The sequence below is a fragment of the Puntigrus tetrazona genome, chromosome 20, assembly GCF_018831695.1.
Source record: "Puntigrus tetrazona isolate hp1 chromosome 20, ASM1883169v1, whole genome shotgun sequence".
NCBI classification, from domain to species: domain Eukaryota; kingdom Metazoa; phylum Chordata; class Actinopteri; order Cypriniformes; family Cyprinidae; genus Puntigrus; species Puntigrus tetrazona.
Window position 1 is genome coordinate 14,818,802 of NC_056718.1, and position 17,538 is coordinate 14,836,339.

Below are 17,538 nucleotides of genomic sequence, written 5' to 3' on the forward strand. Positions count from 1 at the left end.
GTCATTTGAATATGAAAGACATCTTCTACATCCTTAAGAAGTGTGGCTATGTTCTTTTGAGACACAAAGGAGACACCCCTGTTGTTCAAGTAATATGAATATAGACGCTGACTGAGTAAAGGGGCCTCACACAAAACTGTGAATGAGCCACAGCTCTGCTCCGTTGAATAAAGAATAGGTATTAATTTCCTAAGAGCTGCCCAGGCACAAAGCACATGGCTCAGTGCAGAAGGTTCATTTACAGTTTTCATCGAGGCTGAAACAGGCTGATAGAAAAACGCTTGTTTACAACTGCATTTGAATTGGATGTGTGAAGACTGAATAAATGTTTAGTCTGCAGCTAATTTCTTTGCTCTACCTCAATGAGAACATATTGTCTGTTGCTTTTGGGTCATACTCAGCAGTGTATTTTGCTTATTTATTCCTATATTCTACTGATTTTTTTTAAGCATCCTTTTAGTTCAAAGAATAAAGCTTATGTAAAGGATAAAAGCTTCTGCCAAATGCATGAATGTAAATTTATTCTTTAAATGGGATATTGGATTTAACAATCAGTGGCAGAATTTTTTCTCAAGTGAGAAGCACTATTATTAGTTTTTGCTGTCAAACAATTAATTGTGATTAATCAGTTCAAAAAAAAAAAAATTTGTTTACGTATATATGTAGGTGTACTTTATTTATCATGTGTATATATAAATGCACACACATTCAGTGTATATTTTCAAAACATTATATGTATATATATATTTACCACTATTATTCATAAAAATAAGATAATGTTTTTATTGTTCAGTAATTTTTTTATTATTGTGTCAAAATGCAAAAACAAAGCAATAAATTAGTTCTTTTTAATAATAACAGTAATAATAATTTTATGCAAATTGATTGAGCATTAAATAGTATTAATATACATAATTGAAATTATGCTAAATAACAAGAACAAATAATTAAATAAAATCATTATTGTTATTATACCAGTAATTGGTTAAATGAAGATAATCATGTTTTCATTGTTGCAGTAATATTTTAGAATGAATAATCAAGCAATTAAAACAAATAGTTTTGCTCTTTTCTTTCTTGCTTTCTTTTTTAAATTCAGTGATATTTGTTAGCTGATTGACTTCTTTAACAGAATAATCTGCGCAAAATCAGGTTATAAGCCGTTTCTTCGTCCATTCATCCTGCATGTAGATGTTTTGCACTGGTCTGTGTCTTTAAAACCTCTCAGCTTACAGAAGAATCGAAATCCATAATGCCTTGTTATGACACCTGCCTGAATGTTTACTCTAAAACATTCCAGTGTCGCACCATCCCACAATTTTGGTGAGCTCACAAAGACTGCGAGAAGCCCAGCTTTAACCTTTCACTTTCAAAGTTAAAGGATTTTACTTGACCGAAGTCACACTTCTGTTTCCAGACCACACGCTTGTAAAAACATGCATCGTCTATAGTAGCTTAAAGCTCTTTGAGTTTGTGAAAATCGAATACTGTAACAGATTTGTTAAGCATCCCTTCTATTCTCCTCAGTCCATAACTAATCGACATTAAAAGAGTGAAGATCTCCAAGACGACCTTCAAGAGGCTCTCTTCGTTCGTGCCTCCAGGGAGGTGGCAAAGAGAATACGTGTCTTCCAACACGCCAGTCTAACTGTTTACATAACCGCTCCACTCTGTAGACTGGAGTCCTTGCCTCGAGTGTAATACAGGAGGCCGTGAACACACGGTATGTTTATAGTAGAGATTTTGTATGGGGGAGGCTGTGTGAAGCGTGGTGTCCACACACAAGCTTTCTCCTTAAGATGGTGCTGATAGATACCGTCGTCATCAACCGCTCATTGGTAAGCGCTTGTCATCTCCAGGGGCTGTTATGGTTTTGTTTAAGGTGCTGAAAAGTAGTTATAGATCGGCTCTGAGAGGAAACTTGAGTTGAGAGCCATCAGGGATGTTTAGTCCAGTGGAGCATGTTGATGATTATGGTGATAGCGGCTTTCCTACAGGTCGTGGGCGCTCTAATGCGAGCCTCTGTCACTGCGACTTACATAATGACTCCTGCGGTCTCCAGCTGATAGCACAGGCATGTCGCTTCAGGGAAATAATGCTCACAGGAAGCCCAGGAAAAAGGGTGCAGTGGAATATGGTGGATGCTGGAAGAAGGAAACAAATGTAGATGTAATCTGGAGGTTTTCGATGGTGAAAAGAATCAGGAATTCAACAGATGTTTTGGGTAGAAATTGTAAACCTTAGGAATTCAGTGATTCTGTTTTTTATTTTGATTACAGATATCGATATCGGTTGTTTTGGAATTATTGTAGTGATTTGACATTCACCATGACATTTTTTTATTTGTTCCATGTACAAATTGGTATACATCTCACCTAAACGCATCACTCACTCACCCTCATGCCATTTTAAACCTGTGTGAATTCATTTCTTTTGTGGTAACACACACACACAAACAAACTTTTTGAAGAATATTTTGTGTTAACAATACTATACAGTGAAATTAATATTTGAAGTTTGGAAACTGGTCGACAATACAACCAGATTAGTTGATGGAACACCCGTCATAAAATAGAAAAAAATGGATAAATCCTGTTAAAACAAACAAAAACAGGGCAAAGATATTGTTATATTTACAGTCGTAGTTATTGGTTAGAAAATCCGCCTTCATACACATTTACATTTACATTTACACATATGTTGAGTGTGATTCATTAGGCAAAAAAACAGTATAAAGCTAAAGTAAAAATTTACTGACGACATTGTTTTCTCCTAGTATTTATTTGGATATCGCAGTAATATTGTTAGTGTCAATTTTTTAGGCCAGGATTATTGTGTAGTAAAAATCTGATATCCTGACCGCACTAGTCCTAAACAACAGTGGACTGCATTGTTTTTTCGAAATATCTTCTTTAGTGTTTTTAGGGAAGAAAGCAAGAATCGGGTTGCGGAATGACATGAGGATCATGAACTGATATATATTTACAGATGTTTCAGAATGGAACAGTTTTATCTTAATGGAAATGCTTCTGAGTAAGGACTGGCTCTCACTTCTCAAAGCTACATTTGGGAGTAGACTAGGCTATCAAATGTTAGTTGTCTCATTTGTCTTTCTCAGGCCTTTGCTTTTCATACCTGCCTGCTCTTTTTCTCTCCTGCTCTCTCCAAACACTGAGGCTCTTTGTGTCACTATGCTGGGTTGGAATACTCCTCTTTGTCCAGCCCAGCATTCCTCACATATCTGTGTATCCTCTAGTCCAGAGAAGAGTGATCTAATCGAAACAGGAGGCAGTTCTGGGGAGAGAAGCCATGCAGGCTGGCTCAGGTCCAGTGTCACTTCTGTCTTTCTTTTTGGAAGTTAGAAGTCACATCTCTCTGCCTTTTTTGACTACATAGGGAATGACATGGATAACACTGTGAATTGTGAATTGTGGGCCAAAAGCTCAACAGCACTGAACACTGCAAGCTGTATTGATCTGTAGTGGTGTTAGCCAACAGGAATAGCCCTACCTTTCCAAAGCAGGCTCTTTGAAACGTAACGTCTTCATAGTCTGACTAATGTATGGAAGTTTAGCCTGCAATGAGGTGCTTGGAAGCTTTTAAAGGGACACTTCATCGAAAAAATTAAAATTACTCCATATTTTACTCACCCCGAAGCCATCCTATATGTATATGACTTTCTTTTTTCAGAAAAACAGTCATTCAAGCTTGGTAATGCTGGTGGATAGCTGGCATTATTTTAAAGCTCTGTTAACTATATATATCCGCAAGTACTGTGACATAAAACTAACCTTTACACCTTCAGGGGGTTATCACATGTCCTCTGAAGCAGAAAAATGATTTTCAAATTATAACATAAATAACTGACTGATTGACTAACTGGGCGTTGAGTTCTGGCTACTTGGCTGACTTTTGACTCAGAGTACGATGTGTAACATAAGTTGCGTCATACACCGAGTCATAGGTCAGCCAAAGAAGCCAGAAGTTCTCAGGGAAAATGACATGGGTCAGTTATTTATTTGTAATTTTAACACTAGAAATATTTTTATTACAAAGACCCATTTATTTACTTCAGAGGACATTGCAGTTGCAGTACTTGCGGATATATTCGATTTACACAGCTTCAAAATAATATCCAGCATTACCAAGCTTGGAAGAGCCAGGATAAATTCATAAAAAAAACTCAGACTGTATTCATCTGACAGAAGAAAGTCATACACACCTAGGATGGCTTGGGGGTGGGTAAAATATGGGGTAACTATTCCTTTAATTACTACTTAAAGGTCCACACTAGAGCGGACTGGCATGGTTGATGTTAAAACCAGGTCTCCTCACCAAATGTGTCTTCTTCAGGCTCGGGGACCAGTTCTACAGGGAGGCCATTGAGCACTGTCGCAGCTACAATGCTCGCTTGTGTGCCGAGCGCAGCGTACGCATGCCCTTCCTGGACTCTCAGACGGGCGTAGCTCAGAACAACTGTTATATCTGGATGGAGAAGAGGCACCGGGGGCCAGGTAGCACGTTTTGCATTTACCTTTAAAATAACATGAACGTTAAACAGATGTAGAATGCAAAGTTGACAAAAAGAGAAAATTGTTGCAAATCTGTAATTTTTTTTATCAGTATACATTGTATTTATTTATTTACTTATTTTTTGTTTAAGAGAAAAATACATATTTGTCCCACCCAGAGTCTTCACAAAAAAGTGTTATTTTTCATACATTGACGTTCACAGTGGAGTCATATGACGATTATTTTATTATAATAACATTATTTTGTGTATTTGCTGTAAGGCAATGTGTTTACACGGTTTAAGGTTCAAAAAGGTTTTCCACACACTATGCATTATTGTTGTTTCTCTCTGCCCCGGCTTTCTTTAATGCATTGTTTTTTACAGAGCTTATTGTTCAGAAAAAAGAGGTGTGCTTTATATTACATTATATTATATTATATTATTTGACATATTTTATTATATATAATTAGAATGAAAGTACAACAAAAGCAAATTTAACAATATTATTTAATAATTATTATATAACAAAAACAAACAATGCGCATATACAAATATAATGATATTATATCATAATTATTATATAATAATATTATAAGACTTTATTTTACATTTATTAAAACAAGAAATAAATAAGTGGCCCACCATACAGTAACTTTATGCGAGGAATTGACTGAAAATTAAACAACTGTGTAAGGGAATGAATCACTCTTTTCAAAAAAGTGAATCTTTAACAAGACTGATTTGTTTATGAATTCAATGACTGATCTGGTCACCGGGTTTTTTAGTTAACAGCTCAGTGAACGGTAGGATTATCACTAAATAATGGGTTAAATGGGTTAAACCATTGCAATTTTATGGCTTTTTTGTTTTGTTTTAGTGTGATTATATGTGTATTTATTGTTGTGTTCTTGGGAGTTAACAGTCAGTCAGTCATATGACAATAGAATGACATGATAGTGAATAAAAGATTTGTTGGGTGAACTCTTCTTTTAACAAAGAGGTATAGCATATATCATCTATATTTTACTTATATTACATAAACGTTGATGTGCATTAAATGAACTACAAATTGGATCAAAAGGTTTGTAGCGTCATGTCTTCTCAAGACACAGTTGTTTAACCAAATGTTTAAAATTTGTTTAAAACTTTATCATGTCCAGACATTGTACAGGTTTTTTTTCTCACCACAGGAATTTAGATAAGTTGGACTTTGGCAGTGTGCACTTCCACTTTAAATCCACTTAAATTTCGGCTCTATTTAATGATGAAGACTGATACATTTCATTTTAAAGCAGTGAGAGAGTGCAGTTGAACCGTGCACTGGTGTGTGTTTATACAGCATACTAGTGTTTAGGAAATTGTAAGTTTGTAACATGTTAAACAATGCATTGCACTATTCAATGTAATGGGACAGAAGTATGTCTCTAGTCTTTCCACAGCATTCCTTTCCTTATTATCAAACCAAAACAGCCAATATCTAGACATACAGCTGCCAAAGGGAACAATATGCCTGCCGAGGACCGGACACAAATAGAGTCAGCGCCTCGCAACTAAAAGCTCCAAAGCCACACCCTACACTTTGTGGTAGACCAGTGTTTATTGGATGTTTTTTATTCTTGGTTTTCCTGCTCTCGATTCTTCTGTTTTTCTATTAAGAGACTGGATAGATGAATAACTAAGACCATGTAGCTCACCGATCTACATAACTGCACAGAATGCATGTTACAGGTCCATCAGAGAGAACTTCCTTGCGTAAACCCCTGATGCTAGCGCTTTCATTTATGATATTTTATACAAATTGTGAATGTCAAACGAGTAAAATAATTCCAAAACAACCAAAATTGATATTTGATCAACAATGTTTACTTTTTTATATAAAAAAAAGTGCATTAAATGTATCATAAGTGACGAAGACATGCATAAGCATTTTTATTTTAAATAAATGCTTTTCATTTAAACTTTCTATTTGTCAAGAAATTTGAAAAAGCATATTAAGCAGTACAACTGTTTTTAACATTTATATAAATAAATGCTTCTTGAGCACCAACTGTTTTTATTTTTGTTTTTATTGCATTTTATTTATTTATTTTTTGAAGATTTATCTGGAGTAATGGCTACAAACAATTAAGATTTGCCTTCCCACAAATAAATTACATTTTAAAATATATTAAAATAGAAAAAAGGTATTTAAGTTGCAATATTATTTCACAATATTGCTTATTTTACTGTAATATTTAAAAAAAAAAAAAACTGCCTTGTTAATTAAAAATGTTAATTTATGCATACTTAGTATCTAGTAACAATCACATTCAGATGATAGATTCTAATCCAAAATGGTATATGAAATTAAAAATATCCTTCATTATTAATTTTAACATTGTCTGCAAAAATAATCTCATCCAAATAAGAAGAATGTGTGAAAGAGCCAGTTCAAGCTGTGCTACTTCTGTCCTATTGCAGGCTTGGCTGCAGGTCAGATGTACACCTACCCAGCTCGTTGCTGGAGAAAGAAGAGGCGACTTCACCCGCCACTTGACCCCCAGCTTCGTCTTTGTGAACTCCGACTCGGTAAGATCAATTGTGTGATTTCTCTCAAGCTTATATTATGGTTTTGAATTCTTTCTTGCTGCTCTTTTCTCTCTCCATCCTTGCTTCTTTGCTCTAAGGTCATTCAGAGGCTGTAGAACTGGCCCATCTGGGTCTCATTATCCTTCTCTGTGTCTGTGTGTGCCCTGACCGGGCCCCTTTAATCATTTGGCCATGCAGCATTAGAATGTAAGTCTCGGGGACTGATGGGGGGCTACAGAAGGGTTTGAAGAACTCGATAAAGGCACATAAAGGCCTGTCTGTGTCAACAAGAAAGCCACTCTATTATTTTCTTAGCTGTCCCTGGAAATACAATAGCTGTAAAGCAATATAAGAACCCTTGACCTTCACTTGGAGCTCAGCCAGCATGAGTTCAGCAAAAAATCAGTGAATAAAACTAATTCAGGCCTCAAGTAAAGTGTGATCGCTTTCCAATAATGCAGATAGAAGAAGAAGGATTTGAATGACAAAACAACTCCTGCCAAGTGTCATGAAGGATCCGCAATTAACCCCTCGAAAGCACCCCTCAGGACACACGACTGCTACACTTTGGCACGGTGAACAATTAAGATGCATTGTAGTTTACTCTTATGTATATTTCATGCGCAAATTAAAGTTTGTCATTATTATAATTTCCTTCTGAATTGTACATTTTTGGTGTGTATTTTTGGAAATCCTTACGCTCACAGAGGTTGCATTTATTGGCTCCAGTATACAGAAGGAATAGTCCTATTGTGAATTGTTTTTACAGTTGAAAATAAATGTTTTTAATTTGAACATGGTATAAAATTTAATTCATTTCTGTGATGACAAAGCGGAATTTAAGCAGTCATTATTTTTGTCTACAGTATCAAATGGCCCTTCAGAAATTCTAATTTGTTGCTATTATTATAATATTATTTTGAATGTTGAAAACAGGGAACATATTTTTTTAGGATTCTTTGATTAGTAGATAGTTAAAAAGGACAGCGTTTATTTGAATTACTAAATCTTTTATAACATTAGAAATGTCTTTACTATTTTATTTAATAATTTTAAAACATCCTTGCTGAATAAAAGCGTTGGTTTTCTAAAAAGATTTACTCTTCCCAATTACAGTTTTTAGGAAAAAGATATAAAAGCTTAAAAGTAGTCTCTGGTCTAAACTCCATGTTGCACAAGAGAAAGTCAGTCAACCAGCTTTGGAAAAACATGAATATATGTAAATAATGACAATTTTCATTTTTGGGTGAACTATCCCCTTAAGTTATGTGTTTTCCAGAGTCCTGGAATCGTAATATTTACACTATAGCGAGGCATAATTCTGCTCTGTTACAGCAGGACACCGTTCCTACGCTTCCTGTCTGAAATGTTTGTGTTGTACATTTCTGGCTGCTCAGCCACTGTAAACAGGTTTGGTGTCCAATATCCCACCCGAGCCTGGTTCATAACGACAAGCAAACTCAATTCCAATGTAAATCTTCATATGCTGTCTTTTCCTCCACAGCAGATACGGGCATGTAAAACAGCCTCTAATTCAATAAACCGATTCAACCAGGCTATTTTGTCTGCTATATAATCACGCCACTATGACAACGCCAAATAGCTGCATCTCGGTAAGCTGATACATTCATTATGCCATGTGAAACGGACTCCTCAGAGTGATCTTGCTAAATTCTTAATTAAAAGCAGTACATAGTTGCTCCAGTCAGCACATGCCTTTTCCCTGCCAATGTCGTGATTTAATGGCATGCATAAATATTGCAGCGCTGTATTATATTGCAATGATTAAGACCTTATGATTTGTGTCTGTAGACATCAACCTCTCTTAGCCTCTCGTCTATGATTGGCGGCTGGAAATGGGGGGATGGGCGGCTGCAATCAGCCCCTGACTGGCAGTCTGCGCTATTTTCAGCTCCTCTCCCAGGGGAAGAGTGTGTCTCGGCTCAATCAGACACAAAGAGAATAAAGACAAGGACAGAGATTCATAAAAACATTCTCAATCATGTACACACATACTGAGCAGGAGCATCTTACAGCAAACACATGATAGGGCCATCAGAAACCACAGCTTCTGGGAACACTTTAACTCTACTGATGCAGATTATAGATTGGAAAACAATTCAAATGTTATGACAGACCTAAGGGTGTATTTCAGTGTGCTCCTTAGTTTACCAATAAGTGCACTTCTCGGAGGGTCATCTATTTTTTAGGCTCTCAGTTGTCAAAATGGTTCCACTTCACTGAACGTTCACTACCCAGAATGCACTGTAACAACCAGTGAAAATCAGATGTTCCTCATGTGCGGTAAAGGGAAAAACCTAAGCCAGTAAAAGCTTTAAATGGTACTTAGAGGTATCAAAAGAAGACAAGAAATGTATAAAGACTTTATACATTTAATTGCAATACAGTTACAATTTAAAGGTTTTCACAACAAACTAAAAACTAGCCCAATCACATTTCACGGGGCATCCCCCAGTAAAAATTGCGTAACTATGGGTACACTTTTTTCCGCAGGGTTTCACTGGTAAAATTCGTACTCAAGGGTCTAAATATCATGTTACTGGGGTCGTTTCAACACCCCACGGCAACAGTGTTAAAGTAGCCCAGTTCGGTGGGAAAACAGCAGACATGGCAACACTGCTTACAATATTACAGGACATATATTTAAAATAGCATTTTTTGTTTTATTATACATGTATTTTCTTAAACATGCAGAACAACTGTTTTCAACAATGAAAATTTTCTGTAGACTGATGTAATGGCTGCAGGGTTGCCAGGTTTTCACAAAACAAACCCTCACAATACGTATTCTAAACTATCCCACAACTAGCCCAATTGCATCCCCAGTTAAAATTTGTGTTCAGGGGAGCCAAAATACATGTTTTTTGGGGGGCATTGCCATTACTTGGAATTACTGAATGGCAGCTAAAAATAAGAATAAATTACATTTAAAATATATTAAAACAAAAAGTAATTTTAAATTGCAGTAATAATTCACATTATTACTGATTTAATGTATTGTTAATTAAAGAAAGAAAATGCTACCCTCCTAAATATTGCAAATCTGTTCAAAAACATTTCATTGCCCTCAAAACTTTTAAACGGCAGTACACATTTATATGTATATTTTTTCCTAAGGTACTACTGCTATTTATATTGTCAGTATTTTCTGTCTAGCTTTATTATTTTTGTTTTATATTTGAAAGGTAATACATGTACATAATCAGTTTTCCTTGATTAACAAAAATGCAAGACAAGCACATACTTCATAATGGAACACATACATTAACAGCAAATGCGTGATGCATAGCTACTTTATTTTTCTTATTTATAGCTCACTTCTGTTTTGCTAAATAATGTGGATATAGTAATGTGGAAAATTCAGTTATGTTTGAAGGCATGATCTTGTTGTCATGTGTGAGTCACAAATGTCCAAAGGCTTAGTGCATCCAGGTTCTTGCTAGTGCTCTATAATATTTTTATGATATACCAATTGACATCATAAAGATACAGGGAGGGTAATGAGACACAGCTTTCTCCCGCCATCTCCTCCATACACACACATCCTCCATTTTATCTTCAGCACCTGGAGCTTTTCACCTTTAATGAGCCTTGAAAAGCTATCCACCCTATAAAAACATATTGATGGCTGGTGCGTCCAAGAAATCTACCCAAACTAATGGTGGAAAACACACACACACACATACACACACAATCTGTCTGCCTCTGTGAAACCGATGCCTTCATGAAGTGACTTCAGAAAAGTGATTTAATGCACTCAGTGTCTCTAGCTGATTGCACCTCTTATTTAGATTTACAATGGGGGCCAAAATATGGGGAAAAAATCTAAAATTTCAATATGAGGTTTTATTTAAAACTTATATAGAAACAGAAATACTACATAGTTATGTATTAAAAATGTTTAACACTCCTTTTTTGTTATGTAAGTATTATAATTTGTATCAGACTTTTGGACCTTGTTTTTATGGACGAGATGCTTCAAGAAGCTGCTTCTGCTGGCTGTTCACCAGACATTTTTGTTTTATACTTCTTTACATTTTTTATGTTTAGAAGCTGAACTGATGGCCAAGAGAGAAGCCCCAGCGACGGAGGCCACGGCCCTGGAGGCGCTGTTACGAGGTGATGGGATCTTGGACAAGAGAAACAATAACTCCAAAGAGGAAGAGACACTACTGGAAATCCAGGTGACACATACAGCTCCAGCTGGTTTGAACATTTACCATAGTGTTTTAAGACGTACAGAGTGGTTTTCAATTGCTGGGTCACACAAACCAAAAATAGACTGGAGCTAGGGCTGCAAAAGGATTAATCCCAATTAATCGCATTCAAAATAATGGTTTATGTTTACATACTGTATGGGTGTATACCATGTTTATTTATTATGTACATATAATACATGTATATATTAAGGACAATATGTATTACATATAAATTGTTATATTTTTAGATATATAGATATTTTAGGTATATATACATGTATATTTATTTATACTAAAATATAATTGGGATTAATCCTTTTGCAATTCTAGCTATGTTCTGAAAGATTCACAGACAGCAGGAGGAAAAACAATAATATACAAATAATAAAATGTAATTAACCTTAATGAATGATTAGGGTAGCAGTTTTTTCCAAACAGTGTTGATTTTTCCAAGCACCAAAATATTTTGATATCTCTGCCCCACACGTACGTACACAACCCTGCCAATGATGATCATGGGAACATATTTAAACATAAGCCAAAACAGATAAGTTGTTTGAAGCAAAGCAACATCAACGTGTCTCACCTATAAGTACATTGCACTTATTTTTTTATGTAAGTAAATAGTAGTTAAGGCCACCTAATATAAAGTGTGACCGCCACTTGATATCTAAAAATATACCAGAAAATGTGCATAGGGAAACTATTCCTCTCAAACTTCTAGCACCACACAAAGCTTGTTTACTAGCTGCAGTACTGAATATTTAAAAAATACTACCAAACCCAACAGAGATGCTTTGCTAAATTTTAAGGTGATGGCACAGAGCATTTTACGATGCAATCCGCCATCAATCAGCGATATCCACAATTCACTGTCGCTGTAAAGCCCAATCCATCATCTGAGACCCCATCCACCCCAGCCTCAAGCTGTTTTGCTTCCTACCTTCTGGCAAACAATACCGCATTATCAGGGCGAGCACCGCTAGGCTCGACAAAAAACATGCATTCTACATAATGCACTTCACATTACTATATGTTTTTCGCAATACCACACAAACAAGAGGGACGTTGTTTCCAAATATCATTCAAGAAAATGCACGGCTGCTAATATAATCTTGTTTTCATACAATAGTTGAATAGAGGTTAATATTAAGTTAACTAACATTTTAAACTCAATATTTTCAGTTCCATTATGTTTATGCTCCCAAGCAAAGTCACAGGAGAAGCGCAGGCGATTGCTTGAATGAGTAATTCAATGACCCACTCATAAAAACAATTCACTTTTAGTGTTCCTTATACCGTTTTTTGTGTTGCAACAAAACGCCAGTGTTTTAAGGACCCCACTGACCGTATACAGCAATAAATTTCTCCACTCTCTGTATGCAGACTATTGTCTTTTCTCGTGCAGTGCATTGATCTTAGTCATCTAATCGCTTACCCCAACTTTCCTCATTCTCTGCAGAGGGTGCTTGAGGCAGATGAAAATGGGGATGGTTTCCATGACGATGAAGATTTTGAAGTGGACACACCAAAGAGGAAGCATCGAAACAAAGGCAGGGTGAGTGATGAGCATGACTCATCAAAGTCTGTGGATAGCGTGAAGGAAAAAAGGCAAGTGAGAGCAAGAAAAAGAGACCGCTTGAGACAGGGCGGACTGACACTGGAGAGGGAAAAAAAACTTGAAAAAGAAAAACTCTCGTTGATCTCTTTGACTGACGGTGTGTGCAGAGACTACGGAAGATGAATGAGAAATGATCTAAACAAAAAGAAGTTGATTATATAATGTAATTTTCTGCTATTTGTTGATCAGGGTCGAGGCTCTGGACGCAGGCGAACAGAAGCAGTGGCCAACGATGATCAAGATAAACCCTACGTGTGTGACAGTAAGTCTCAGTTGTATTGCTTTCATATGCAACCTTTGTGCCTAAATGTCTAAGCAACTTGAAATAGATTTTGGTACACATTTGAAATTGCAAGAGAAAAACTAATTAGGACAGACATGAATTGGTAACCTACCAATTGGTCCAAAGGTCTGAGGCTACTTAAAAAATCCAGTATTTTCTAAATAAGTAGGTATTAAAGAATTTTTTGGAATTCAGATAAATTTTGGGAGACAAAATATGCCATGCGGAGCTCGTTAAGATTTTTTCTCTCTAATTAATTGTTATGCAGATAACATAATTTTTTATTTCATTATTAATTTAAGTTAAACTGTAAAAGGGTGAGTAAGTAAAGTAGATAAGAGACCTTCGAGGTCTCTGATTTTTGGACCCCACTGAATATTACTATAAGTTATAGTATAAGTATTCATTTTTCATTTCACACTGCTGTCGAATAAATTAATTTAACATGTTTATTGTCTCTGAACTCTCTTTTAATAATGGGAGTTGAACGGTTTTGAGTATACTGTTGTTGACTGTGCTACTTTGGGTGCTAAATAACGTCTTTCATTTTTTTCATATGGTACCTGCCTGTGTTTCTCGTCTTGGCATGGTGGCCTGTTATAATATCAAAAGCATGCGACTACCCGAGGAGATACTAGAGCTACTTTGGGTTCCAGAGGCCTCTTTGAATGTAACTTACTTCCTGTATTTTTATTTTTTTTCTGTCTCCTCTTTTGCTTTGTGTCTCCTCTGTTTCAGACAGATACAAACAAAAGCATAACTCAAAAACCGCTGACTCAGGTATTCAGCCATGTTGCCATCTTCCTCTTGCTCGGACATGTGGGCTATGCTAATGACAAGGCTAAACACTTAATGCTCATGTTGGGGAGGGATTATTAACATAAATCGGCTGGTTCAGTCTTTTCTCTGTAGCTGCTGCTAATATTTCACGCTGCTTGGCCAAAGCTATCACGCATGGCTAACAACGCTGCTAAAATAGCAAAGCCTTTTCATTGCCGCATCTAGATTGCAGGTCCTGTTCTAGGTAAAATCTGCTGCATTGCTGGAATGATTCATTCTGGATGTGCGGTTTGATGAAATGAAATGCATGTCGTTGCTTCCCTTTTCCATACTATATGTTAATTATTGCCTTAATAATTCCTGTGTCCATCTATATGGTTCAGCAGTCTGAACAAAAATAACATCTGTTACATCAGATATATATATTACTAAAGCACAGAATACCATGAATAGCATTCTAACAAATATGACTGCAATGATATAGAATCACATTAGGCACATTTGTGACCAATAAAATGTCACTACCCTTGTGAAAAAGTAGTACATTTTTAGCATACTTTTTAAATAACATGCTTTACCTGAGAAATGAATGTGAAATGTCCGACGTACTTAAATTGTATTTTAATTGCAATTAAGTAAAAATGTGTTATAGTTAAAATATGTGCTTTAGTATGTTTGTCAATACATAAAACTAAGTATGACAAAAATGATCAAACGATGATTTAAAATGTACTTAATAATAAAACCTGATTTGACAATTACAAAATGCTCTTTTAAGCGGGCTAAGAAACAGGCATGAAGGTGGCTTTTTATTACATTACTATTCTATTATTCACAAGCACAGTACGCTTCAAGTATATATTTAATACTATTAAGCACACTACGGTTGGATACTTAGTGCTCCTTTAAGCATAAATGTGACAATGATAAACGACACAAAAACACCATTCAGAAGAAGAAAGAAAAATCTTTATGACTCTAAATCTAAATGAGTTACTAATTATTGCCTTTAAAAATCAAAGAAAAAAATCCCAGTTATGTTAGTTTTCTTTAAATACTATACACATGCTGTCCTTGGTTTGTCCATCCTTTTTTATAGATTTGTATTGAGAGAATTTATTACTGTGAAAATATTGTGCTTACCTTGCTGGTATTGCAGTCTGCAACCCACAGATGCTTGACATGTTTACTGCTTCCACCCTGTAGAGAGAAACAACTCTTTTCTGTGCCGAGCTTTACATAATATGACAACCTCAACCAACATGTTCAATAACAGCAATTCATTTGTATACCGCATCCAACACTATGATATAGTTACATGATATATCTCATGTCTGTAATCTAATAGACCATCTAGTATTCAGATAGCGTTTGACCACATTCAAAGCTACGTAATGGCACCCAGGACATACAGTATCAGTGATGTATTCTGACCGCGTTCAACACAGGTGTCAATTAATATATAAGTGACATTCGTAGATTGGCTCTGGGAAAGTGGCTTTACAAATGACACTTTGCAAATTCATACAGTTTACAGGTACAGTGAGCGCAGAGAACTTGCCGTGATGCCCGGCAGCACCTGTGCGTGTTCACGAAGACACACTGTGGGGTTGCAGTGCTAATACTGTGCCTTGAAAACTTCTTACACCCCGCATGTCTCTCTCACTGGCCGAGAACATGCCACGTAGATTTTGTGATAGCGCTTTGACTCCACAGCTAGCTGCTTTGTGAATTCCTTAGATGTGTGTTAGCATCCCCCGCTTGATTATTCGAGTAACGTATTTAAGACTAAATAAGAGGTTTTTGCCAGTGAAATTTCATCATGACCAATGTTCTTTATCATAGTTTGCGGGAAGCGTTACAAAAACCGCCCTGGACTAAGCTACCATTACACCCACACTCACCTTGCTGAAGAGGAGGGTGAGGAAGAACGAGAAACCGAAATCCCCCAATCTCCTCCAGTCCATCACGAGAATCACAAACGTAAGTTAATATTCACTTGAATTGTAAAATAAGTGTTTGAATATCTAGACTTCCAACACTAAATGTACCGTGTAGATTTTAGGCATTTTATCAATGTTGTGTTTATTGTGGGTTACTTTTTGTGTTCAATTCATCCATTCGTATGTTTTATTTGAACATCTTCGGTACAGGGACCAACTCACTATTAACAAGTTGCTCATTAGCATATATATTGACTGTACAACATATTGACTGTACATATGGATGTATGTGGATAATTGGCAAAAAAAATTAACTGTGTCCTATGGTGTAAAAATGACAGAAAAAACTGAAAAATAAATAAAACAAAAATAAAAAAACTGAAAAATATGTTACAAATAGATTCATAGAGGGTTTTTTCATTGTCACACACACATATAACCTTGATCTTCCTATTAAATAACATATTTTTGTCGTTTGAATTTTTTTTCGATAATCCATTTCACAGTTGTGTGACAATATGGAGAAATAATCTGTCACTACTTATGCTACTCAGCCACTTTAAACGGATTTTTAAAATGATTTCTATAGTTAACTTCCCAGAGTGAATTTTAGAATTTTTTATAGTAATTATAAATAAAAAAATGCTCTTTTTCAACCATTAGTGAGCTGCATAGCATATTCAATATAAATATTCTAATTATATTCTAACTGATATTATTTAGCTTTCAATAAACCAATAAATACATAGCGCACACAAATGTTTCTATTTACATTCTTTAATGCTTCAGTGTGGGTGATGCTTCCGATGTCTAATATGTCTAAAATTAAAAAAAATAATATTTTCGTAGTTCGCTTGGGTTTGGAATAGGCCATTGTTCTTCTCCGTTCTCTTCCCCTTTTTAATTGGTACTATTTTTACAGCACAGAAAGGGCCCGATGGCGCGATCATCCCTAATGACTACTGTGACTTCTGTCTGGGAGACTCAGGCTCTAACAGGAAGACAGGCCAGGCTGAGGGACTGGTTTCCTGTTCAGACTGCGGCCGCTCCGGTGAGTCCCTTTACATCACTGTATTCTCTATTACTCACAGTTACAGTATCTGCCCATGTTAGATCAAGAAGGGTAGTTTCACCTCCATCTTGTTTTAATTTTCACTATGGCCTAGCAAATAATAATCAGCTTGAAAAATAAATTTTTTTACATTTATTGCCAGATGTAGTCAGATTTCTCTCTTTCTCTCTCTCTCTCTCTCTCTCTCTCTCTCTGTAATTAATGTAAGAGTCTGTGGTGCTCTAAAATGGGCCAGATTACAGTATCTGAATTTCAAGTCAATAAGGCTTTGTCTACAAATCAGATGTTAGTTTTTATTGACGTAGTAGGTTAAAGACACGTACACACACATTATTCTTGCTTGCAAGAGAATTAAATGTGGAAAAGTTAGCATACAACAGTAAAACACCACGTAACAATATGCATTTTATGTCCTAGAAAGGTAAAAAGAAAAAAAAAAAAGTATTGAGTACATGTAATGAAGCCCATATTTGGTATTTATTAACAAATTACAGATCCCATTTAATGCTTTATCATGCCATGCATCAATAGCGCATTT

General features: G+C 35.8%; 1 protein-coding gene across 4 annotated transcripts in view; it reads left to right on the forward strand.

The window, feature by feature from the left end:
* Positions 1–17,538, forward strand: part of dpf3 (D4, zinc and double PHD fingers, family 3) — a 30,528-nt gene that overhangs the window by 4,711 nt on the left and 8,279 nt on the right. For 2 of the 4 annotated variants that reach the window (XM_043219333.1, XM_043219335.1), the window contains exons 2-9: positions 4,354–4,514; positions 6,974–7,081; positions 11,153–11,286; positions 12,764–12,859; positions 13,112–13,184; positions 13,944–13,985; positions 15,831–15,968; positions 16,851–16,979. In XM_043219333.1, coding sequence (XP_043075268.1) covers positions 4,354–4,514; positions 6,974–7,081; positions 11,153–11,286; positions 12,764–12,859; positions 13,112–13,184; positions 13,944–13,985; positions 15,831–15,968; positions 16,851–16,979 — 881 coding nt within the window. The remainder of the gene's footprint in view (positions 1–4,353; positions 4,515–6,973; positions 7,082–11,152; positions 11,287–12,763; positions 12,860–13,111; positions 13,185–13,943; positions 13,986–15,830; positions 15,969–16,850; positions 16,980–17,538) is intronic. The other 2 variants (XM_043219334.1, XM_043219336.1) reach the window with 1 other exon arrangement.